Genomic DNA, 10,745 nt, shown 5'->3' with positions numbered 1-10,745 from the left:
AAAAAACGAAACTTTTAGATTTAAGTTTAGAAATCACATTTGAAAAAAACAGTGCTACATACTAAAAGCCCATCAAGATGTAAACAATACACCTGATAAGTATATGGAAATACATATTTGATTATGGAAATAACTAGACAGAGAAAGGATTTCCTCTAGAAATGTTTTTTGTCTGTGTGCTCTGTACAATAGAGGGGAACAGTCCTTTCCCTGTGGATAGCAGGATATTCTGAAGAAGCCTTTGCCTTTTCTTCCCAGAAGTGTCATGAGAGCTTTTGTTTGCTGTCCCAGAGCCTTATGTGCTACCCCTTCATTTCTGCATGCAGGTAATAATGTCCCACTGTGGACTAAGGTGCTGGCAGTGAATAATGATAGCTCTGCTCTCGCTGTGAACAAAACCACCTCCTAGTTATCAGGGGTTTGACTAAGAATAGTAACTAAGTGATGAAGTTGAATCTTGGAGAGTCTTTAAATGATGCTGGTAGAGACCGTGAGCTTTTAGACATTCATAATGGCTCAATTTCAGTGTTTGAATTCCTCACTGTCACTGGACACCCAGGTAAACCTCATTGTGCAGCCACCAGAATAGTAAAGCAGAACAGTAAAGCTCTGATTTTCAGGTTTCCAAGAACGTGGTACATGACTTTGCAAGAGATCAAGATGAAGATTTGCATCAGCTCAGCAAACTATGAAAAATCCAGCTTCCAAGATAGTACCAAAAAACCCCAAAGCAAACCAGAACAAACTGAAAACCAGCAGAGCTTAAACCAGTCATGTCACAGGAAAATAAAAGGAAGAGTAAAACTCTTCCTTGCTTATAATAAGGAGTAAGTATTAATTTATTGCACTGGGATTCCTTTATCCTAATAAGTAGAACATGGGTTGTTTCCCATGACTGTTTAGCTAAACAGGCTAAAGTCTTTTTAGGTCAGTTATTTATTTTTCTTTATGTCAAATCTATGCTTTAAAAAACATTAATGGAACAATCTCCTATGTTTTTCAGTGAAGCGAAAAACCTAGAAAAGTCTGGGTGGATCAAGAAATGTATTTTGAGTTTATGGGTTTGAATGGTCAAATTTAACACATGTGGTGTTTCCCATTTATTTATTGCCACTGGATGCATGAGTACATAAAAACCATACATCGAGGAGATGGTTTTTAAGCATGCTCTCTTTTTACAAATGGGATTTTAATTACAGAGTTCATTGATATTTTATCTTCTGATATTTTCAGTTGAGATTTTTATTGTTATATGAGTTTTTAATTGTTTATTAGTGTTTTTTAACTTACTGTAAAGGAATATTGCAAGATACATACAAATGACCAGTAGTCCTTATGCCATTAGAGTATGGCAGATACTTTTGCATTGTAATAAACATGGGATATTTTATATTGATTTTTCAGCTGTAAAAAAAAGCTATCATGTAGATACAGGAGGGAGAGCAAAGAATGAGAGCTTGTTTTTCTTGGATACAGCCTTTTGGTGGCATGCACTTAAAATGTATGGAAGGCACTTCTGAAAAGTAAGGCTAGTTTGTAACCATTCTGGGTATTAAAACACTGTGGAAGACATCCTGAAGGTGATTATGAAATCAAAATCTTCATAAGCACATTGCCATTAAATAAGTGACAATTATTGTCCCTGGTCTGGATTTTCACTTGATATCAGGGATATAGTGACTTTATTGAGGGATGATGGTTTGAAATGTAAATGTAAAGGCCTCAACAAAAGGCTTCTAGAGAAATAGAAATACAACTTGTCAGAGTTCTTGTATAATTGTTTGCTGCAAATAAATGCTTAGATTAGTTCTTCCAGTGGTGACATAGAAGATCTAGAAATAACTTAATTTGTTCTTGATTCAAGAAAAATCAATTATATAATTTAAAATGTGTTGAGCATCTAAAATTCTTAAGCCAGAAAGTGGACAAGAATATTCAAACTCTTGAAAGCAATTTCCACAGTGGCCCTTGCATTTTAATACTTTTTCAAGAACATTTATACAAGATATTAATATTGGTTGGATTTTGGGTCACCCCTAACGTATGTGTATTCTCCTATATGACTTCATCTAGATATTGCCCTTGGCTAATAATTCCTCATGTCTGCTTGCCACCCAGCTTCTGAGGCAAGTCATAAAGAGTGGGATTTCATTTAGTAGAGTTCTGCCTTTTTAAGCAAAGTGCACTGTGAGAGATGGGAAGCGTGCTTAAGTTTGGTTATATGAAGAATACTCTGTGCTCTGATGGATTGTTCAAAGCCATGGCTTGCTCCACGTTGCTTTGCTAACCATTCACGTGTTGCAGACACAGACTGATAGTTCTTCACTGCTTGTACTGAATCTGCAAGTGGTGATGCACACCAGCCCCTTACTGGTGTAAGTTTTGTACCTCCACTGATTTTGGAAATTATGTATTAGAGATGTGATATCTACATACCCAGAGAACTCACCTCATGTCCACCAAAAGAATAGTGTGGGCTTGATTCAGATTCACTGTTTATTAAAAGTACTGCTTTTAATAGTGAAAATACAAGTAGAAAGAAAATTCTCTCATGAGAGAGTGTGGTGCATGCAAATACACACCTGAATAACTAACTTGAGTGGATTGCTGCTGTCTGGACTAGATTCCCATAATGACAAATGCCTTAATAAAAAGAATTGCTTTGATGCAGCACTTCATCTTTCTGAATTCCAAAGCTCTGCAAATTTAAATATAAGCATGTGTAAATAAGCATTGAAATCAACCTGAAATGTATAATAGATATTCTTTTTTTCCTACTCAGTGCTTGCATGTATTTGCTTTCTGATGTAACTCCTAGAAAAGAAAAGCTTTTGAAAAACGAAAGATGCAAATTAAAATGGAGAATAAATTTTTTCATGGGTCCATAAGATTTTTGGCTTTGGCTATACACACCTGGAATGAGGCTGATACTTTGTACTGCTTTGGTTTGAATACCAATATTAATATAAAATCCGGTTCTTTAATTTCCTCTCCTTATATTCAGATGATTTACATTCAGTTTATGTCTATGAAATAGAGCATTTTATTTATACACTTGTGTGATTTTTTTTCCTTTATCACTTTTTTCTTTTTCATTAGGAAGATCCTGCCTTTAAAAGGTAAAGAGCACCTGTTCTCTAGATCCTGTAGAGTGATTTTGCAGGCTCCATTTTAAATTTTATTGACTGAAGCAGGTAATGCTTCTGCAAACTGCTTCAACAGGCATTCTGTTGAACTGTTGATGGAGGGTAAATTGATTAATATGAGTTGAATCCCTTCAACAGCTATACAGTGGGTTTCACATTAAGGAATTTTCAAGGTACTGAATTATTTCAGTGACTTAGATGAGGGCTGGTAATTCTAAAGTTAGTTTCTACTTCTTTGGAGTTATGAGAATGAGAGAAGAAACTCTCTTGAGTCTCAGCTAATTTCACTGATGTAAGTGAACATAGGAGTTAGAGAGATCTGGGCTGCAGCTTGTAACTCATGTTTGCAAGTCTGGGAACATCCACTGAGGAAGTATTTTTCTATTATTGAAAGTGATTGGGAGAACAAGGTGCTTGCTTGCTTACAGGGTCAGCAGTTTTGTTCCTGCTTGAAAAATTATCCTTAGATGAGGAGAGTTTTCACCATTTTTGTCTTGAATTTCTTTGTTTTTTAGGGAAAGCTATAAGGAAGCTTGTGCGCAAGGCGACTCTGGTGGCATCTAGAATCCTCAGATTTCCTTGACTGAATCCATCTGGGCTTAGCCCTAAATATATTAGACAAGCTGCACTGCTTGCACTGATAAATTATATCTTCCAAATGATAGACCAAGGTACAGTCATGCATACTAACCATTTTTGATGTCATTTGACTCTTGATTCTGTTGCTTTTTGGGTAGTTGTGACAGTACAATTTGTCCCCATTCTCATGGACTATCTCTTCACCAGTGCTCTCAAAAAAAATTAATTGAAAGAGACTTCTGGCCTGGCGCTGGCATTTGATGTTGACAGTTCCTTACAAGTCTGCAGCTTGGTGGGAAACTTAGCCTCTCATGGGATTCACAAACTTGCTTTCAGTGGCAAGACAGTGGGATTGTTAGCAGCACAACTTTATTTGGTTTTACTACCCATGGAAGAGTGCAAACCTAAATCAAAACTCCACTTCCTTTTTGACACATTATCATTTTACTTCATATGCTCAGCAGTCATAAAGTGAAAACAGGCTATGTTCTAACAAAGCATAGATTTTGAGTATAAAATAACATCTGTATTATCCAAAGGAAAAAATAGATCAGTAAGTACTATTCTAAATGATAGTTAATAATTAAGTTTTTATGTCTGCTGTGGTATCTCTAGCTAGCTGTTGGAATGAGCAAGCAATCTCAGTGCCAACTAGCTGCTTTCTGAGGTCAGAACTTCTCTTTTCTGTTTTAGATGAGAAAATATTCGTTCCTACCTGTGTCTCTCCTGAACTACAGGGACATAACTTTCATAATACAGAATGTTACCAGTTTAAAGATCTTTTTGGAGTAGTACACCTAAAAATTAAGACTGTTTAAGTGGGGTTTTTTAAATGTCTTATATGAGCATGACATTGGAGGAATATTAATCCAATTGTACAGACTATTACAACTTCGATTTTTGTATAGTTTAGATATTGAGTTGGGAGACTTCAAAGCTGTCTTTTCTTTTGCTCAAAGACAGGGAGGATGCTTTCTGTGTGTATCTTCTTGGTTCATTTGTGCTCCTTATTGGGCTGCAGCTGTCTGCTGCCTCCACCTTCAAATGCTGAGCTTTATCCTTATTTTGGTGTTGTACCCAGAGAACAAATCCTTCCAGTGGCTTCTTCCTAGTGCACTGAGTACTTGAGAGAGAATCTGAGTTCTCCAGTGAATAGTTGTTCAGATTGGCTGATACATTTGGCCCCCTGTGAATGTCCATGCCTTGCTGAGGGAGGTCCCATACCAACCACAGACTGAACCGTCAGCTGACCACAGTAAAAGCTCACACTCAGTTTGTGAGTTTTATATGTCTTGGAATTTGCTGTATAACATCTGGGTTCTGTTGTCTGGCAAAAGAATATTAGATTTAAAGAATGGGTGCCACTGGTGTTCAACCTTGCAAATTTGGTCTATAGATGACTTTTCTTTTGACTGTAGTTGCTTTGAAATATATATATTTGCTGAGAGGTTAGTGAAAGGTTTCAATAGTTTTCCTGCCTAATTTGTACAATACAGCAAATAATTGAAAAATATGTCTGTCTTTTCAACTGACAGCAACAGGTCACACTTTTGGCACACAAATAATTGGTAAATTTTCTATGTGTATCACTACTAGAACAGTACAATGGCTTTTTTCATGTACTGCCTTTTTCTCCGGCAAAGTATAACTTAGTAACAGGAGAGGAAAGAGAACAGGAAGATGAGTAGATCTTTTTTTGCTGGGGTTTGATGCAGTCTCTGATATGCTGCTGGCTGTAGTGGTCTATGTCAAATTCTTCCTTATCTTCTCCACTGCCAGGTGTTTGTGATAAGTCTTTATATCTATTTTAAATCTATCTATTCAACATCTGGGCAGGTCAAACCATTTGAATCACAGAGCCACAGAATGGTTTGGGTTGGAAGGGGCCCTAAAAGATCGTTTAGTTCCAACCCTCTTGCCATGGGCAGGGATACCTTCCGATTGTGAGGTAAATTAATTTTCTTAGTTCTAGGAAATTCTGATGGTATTTTACGGTGGGTTTAAGTTTTAAAATATTGTGTTTCTGTGTTTATTTGCAATCCTTAGGAAATTTTTGGCTGCCAATAAAATAATTTCAGAACAGGAAAGGCCTTGAGAAAGGTTCCTTCTCAAGAGAAAAAGTGGGCACTACATTGCAAATATCTGGGAGCTGGCAAGAAAATGAAAGCTAACCATATGCTTTGGCGTGAGGCTCGAGTTTAATGTCTGGTCTGGAAGTGCTGGATGTGGACAGTCTATCTTCCAGCCCTTGATAAATGAGAGAAGAGAGGATGGCTTAGGTTCTCCTTAACCCCACATTGCACCACGACTAGAGCATGAAGAAGTTCTTTTAGCATAGATAGTACCACAACAGTAGTGAAATGCTGAAGATGGTTTTAAAATCCAGATAATAACTGAAAGGGTTTTAATAGTCACTAATTTCAGAATTTAGAAATACCTGACACCCAGGGATGCTGCTACTGTTAAATGAGAAGCATGTTTAATGAAGTTAAGCAGTGAAAAATTGGAAATTTGCTCATTTTTTTTGTAATATGCTTTTGCATTTGGCTGTATAATCACAGACTGATTTTATATTAGCTTAGTAGTCACTCGGTGAATTAATTAAATTATAGAAAGGTATCTTGAGAAGTATTACTGGCAAGTGAGTTTCTTATGTGATTGTTTTTCAGAGCTTGATCCTTTATTTGAAAGGTCTTCATATATAGCTGAAGTTTTTAAAATGAGACTCAAGATGCTCCAGCTGGATACTAGCTGGAGTTAAAATGTGGTGATATACAGCTCATGCTATTAAGTCCGCTTCCTCTGTGTGGATAAGTGTCATGGGACACAAGCGGAGGATGCAGATTTCAGTGTTCATTGGAAGAAATTTCTAGGTTGGTTTGGGAGAGGATTGGCTGTACTAATGTAAGAAGCACACACTGAGACAGACTTAGAATGTAAAGGAGAGAAAGTTTTTGTTGTTATTCTGCCTTGCTCTGTTCGAGCAGTGAATATAATGCAGTGTTTTGTGGTGTTTTGTGTCTGTCATTCCATTTGATAAGTGGCCTACGCAATGGGAATTGCAATCTCAGGGCATCATACAAGGGATTGGAGGTACCCAAATTGCAAAGCAGTCCAAACACACCATTCAGATTGAAGGTCCTGAGCTAGCGCTTGTATTTCAATGCCTTAGAAAGCCTCGAGCAGCCTTGAGAGGTAGCAAGGGCGATCTAGCACTTTAGCAGCTCTGAAATCGGTACCTGAATCAGCTGCAGAGCAAATACCATCAGCAGAAGCAAAGAGGGAGAAATATAGCTCCCTGCTCGCTCAATTCCCTGCAGTTAGAAGCTTTCAAATGAGACAGACAACCAGAGATGCTCACAGGAAAGTTGCTGAGCTGAGAGAGAGCGTTTGCCTCTCCTCGACCATCTTTATGAGTAGAAGGGGAAAGGGGAGGACTGGGGGCGGACCCGGGGTGAGTGGCCAATCAGACACTGCTGAAGAGTCTGAGTTACATTTGGCTTTGCCCGCGCTTGGAACAAAGGAGCTCAGAGCACATGTCTTTGGGAGGGGGGAGGGGAAGCTCAAAACAGGCAGCAACAGTGTTTGCTTTTGTAGTGGTTCGCTTTCTCTCCCTGCGTGCCCATCTGGAAGCAGAGCAACCATGGCTAGCAGCTCAGGGGCTGGTTCTTCAGCAGCAGCACACTGATGGGAGCTTTATGTACGCTCAGCACTGTAAGGTCCCTGAGCACGTGCTCACTGTGCTGCTATTTACTGCTGCTCGAGCTGCTTCTGACAAGGTGATGTACTGGCACATCAGAATCCTGTATTGGTACATCATCAGGAGACAGCATGATCAGTAACCATGCTCCCTTGCAGGGCAGTGGTTATAAATACACCTCAGGAGGAGATCACTGCTTAGCTTTCTCTTCTTGCTCTTTCAAAAAGATGTTTTCACTTCCCTGTGTTACAGAGAAGGTGCTGACTCAAACAGTGTTATGCTGTACATTTAAAGATTCCAAACCCAATGTGCTGTCACAGTTCTTTGATATTCAGTGCTCTGGTTTTTGCCATTAAAATGTACAGGTTTTGATAATTAATGAGTTTGCATTTCTGGCAATGTACACGCTTTGCACTGCTCCCTTGTTTTAAAAGTTAAAAGTGAAATACTTGGCATTTCTTGGGGAAAGTAGGTAATTCTGATATTTGAAGGAAAGACAGAAAAGCTTATATCCAATATAGTATTATATTATATTTTATTATACTATTTGATTTTAGTGTTTTCTGTTACGGTTTTATTTCTTCACCTGTTGGGGAAGATGAAACAGGAAAGCCTTGGAAATATGATTGCCTGACAAAAGATTTTGGGAATATGAAAACTACAGGCAACATCGAAATGAAAGCCACTTTTGAAATACCAGGTCTTAGTTACTAAACAACTAGAAAACAATGGTATGGCCACTGAAGTAATCCCCTTTTGATTGAACAATACCCTCTGCTAGCAGGCAGGTCCAAGGGTCAGAGCAGACCCTACTAGCTCAGCAGAAGGGGTCCAAAGAGTAGTTTTTAGAAGTTAAGATGTAACACTCTATGGTAATATAAGAACTCTTATAGGCTGTATGTAAATGCTATAGGATTTGTATCTTGTATTAGATTGGTTAGTGACAATTAGAATATTCAGTACAGAAGATGATTTATTGTATTGTAACCAGGACTTCACCACTCCACTCTACTTACTCCCTTACCCACTTACTCTCTTACTTACCTCCTCTTCGCTTACTCCACCCTTACTCTTACACTTACACTCTTGCTCTCTTGGGCCTGCTCCGAGCTGCGGCTGGCAGCTCTAAGCAGTGCCCCTGTACCCACACCCTCTGCAATAAACCGCATGTTCCAAGATCTGACTTCAGAGATCTCTCGTCTCCGTCCGTCCTGACCGTCCGAACCACCAAAGCTCTCGCAGTAGGTCTGTAAATATTTGAAATATACAAAAGGAAACAAAACGAGAAAGCAATATCTTATCTATTTCTGGGCTGTCTGGGTCTGCTGGCCCAGAAAAATGTATCAGTCGAGCATTGAACATGGTAGGTCACACAGCTATTTCAACGCGCTGCCTATAGAGATCTCTCGTCTCCATCCGTTACCGTCTACGTCCGGCCGTCCCGACTGGACCCCAGAACCCCCGAAACCTACATTCACCTATTGATGTAATGAAGCCATTAGTGAGTTTATATTGGGGCAGCAATTAATAAAGATTAGTTTAAGTATTAACATATAAAAAAGTTATCTGCCACTTAGTTGATGGGAGAAGTCACGATTAGAGAATTAATATGATGACTAGATAGCACTTGTGCTCTTCAAAGTTTTAAATGCTGCGTGAGCAAAATTTAAGGAGTGGCAATTGGTTTCAATAGCTGATGTACCCTTTATATACTTAGAAACCTAAGCAGCTAAGCTAATTTCTGCCTTCAGAAGTTGTGTAGAGTCTTTGCATATTTTGTGTTGCTGGTGGTCTGGACATGCTCTAGCTCAGACTAAAATACAAGCAGCTGATGCTACTTTGCATAGTAGTTATTTTTAAACCCTCTTGTAACTACACTTTGCAACTTTTTGTTGTCGGATATTTGCCAGTATAATTTACCTTGCTTGCTTTAAAAATCCTAGTTAATACATTGTTGCTCGATTGCTCTGCAGTGGGGACATACTTCTTTTCTGCATATTACAGAGATTCAGACTAAAGCATATGATCAATAAACATGTGACAAAGTAAACATAGTGAAATGAACAAACAACAGAAGTGAAAACGCAACCAAAAAAACCCCAAACCCCAAAACAGAAGCCCTCTCTCAATCTGAAATTAAAAAACCCTCAGGTCAGCTTCTCTCCATTTCCTAAGTAAAAGCAATGCACACAGACAAAGTAGTGTATCCTTTCTATAAAAGGTCTGATTCTGGAAATGGGTGTTCAGGGATCACTGAGCTGTGCTTTCTAATGCTATCGAATATTCTGCTGAAGGCAAAAAACCCCAAGCCCTAAAAGGATTATTGAAGGAGATCTGCATTCTTTCTGTTAAATTTAATTGAAGATTTAGAATATGTTTATTCAAGTTTTACCCATTGACCTTCATGACTGATAAATTTGCAAACAAACATTCCGTGTACAAGGTAACTACTTTTGTTTCTGTTAAGATTGATGAACAGAAAGGAAGTTATGTTTAAATCATTAGGATATCTATGCATATATTCTTCAGTGTTGTTTGCCAGCATTTTCACTGATCCAACAACATCAATAAAAGGCTGTGTAAGCTCACAATATCTAGTTACAGTCTACGTTTACTGTGTTACAAATAATTTTCATGCTGCTTCTGCTGTGGTAAAGGTAATATTGGGATGTTGCCATGCTACTCAGTAAAAGCTAGGTGCCCTAGGGGCACTGATTTACAAATTGGTGGAGTTCATTCACGTTGTTCTAGATATCAATTAATTCTAATTTAAGCATAAAACCTGTTAACAAAAACTTGCCTTTTAATTAAGAAGTAACAGAAGGCCCAGATTAAATAGTGGATCATTGCTAAGTGTGAGCCACAGGATAGTCTATGGTATTGGTGGGGGTGTTTTGGACTTTTTTTATTCCTTCTTGTTCCCAAGGGCCCTTACTCTTCTCTTAGAGTTATCAGAGTCCCATGGCAATAGTAGCTCCTTGTGAAGCACCAGCTGGGGCTCCTCACAGCCTCCCCTGCCAGCTTATTTCTGATACCTTCTTGGCACCAGAACTGGCTGAAACCACACTGTTCTTGGGACACTCTCCTTGAATCAAGCTGTTACAACACCTGGTGTCAGTATGTGGAAGAAAAGCAAAAGAAAACGAAAATTGTGGGTGTGGAGAAACAAGAAGGCCGTCATTGTACTGAGCACTGTGTCAGCTTGTTGCTTTGTTTCTGCTGCACTTGCAGCAGAACAGAAGCTCAATGTGCTTATTGATGTCTCTCAAGTACTACAAATCCTTATCTTTCTTGTCTGTTGTTTAATTCTTAATCATTTG

The 10,745-nt window shown here is 38.5% G+C and overlaps 1 protein-coding gene across 8 annotated transcripts in view; it reads left to right on the top strand.

Moving 5' to 3' along the window:
* Positions 1-10,745, top strand: part of PPP2R2C (protein phosphatase 2 regulatory subunit Bgamma) — a 210,605-nt gene that overhangs the window by 114,103 nt on the left and 85,757 nt on the right. For 2 of the 8 annotated variants that reach the window (XM_017727669.1, XM_017727670.1), the window contains exon 2: positions 3,662-3,817. The exons of the other annotated variants lie outside the window; for them this stretch is intronic. In XM_017727669.1, the coding sequence (XP_017583158.1) occupies positions 3,805-3,817 (13 nt within the window). In that variant the 5' untranslated portion in view covers positions 3,662-3,804. The remainder of the gene's footprint in view (positions 1-3,661; positions 3,818-10,745) is intronic. 8 annotated transcript variants of the gene reach the window in all.

Source organism: Corvus brachyrhynchos, unplaced genomic scaffold (genome assembly GCF_000691975.1).
Source record: "Corvus brachyrhynchos isolate BGI_N302 unplaced genomic scaffold, ASM69197v1 scaffold80, whole genome shotgun sequence".
Lineage (NCBI taxonomy): Eukaryota > Metazoa > Chordata > Aves > Passeriformes > Corvidae > Corvus > Corvus brachyrhynchos.
Note: the sequence above shows the minus strand (reverse complement) of the source record. Positions and strands in the feature narration are given on the sequence as shown.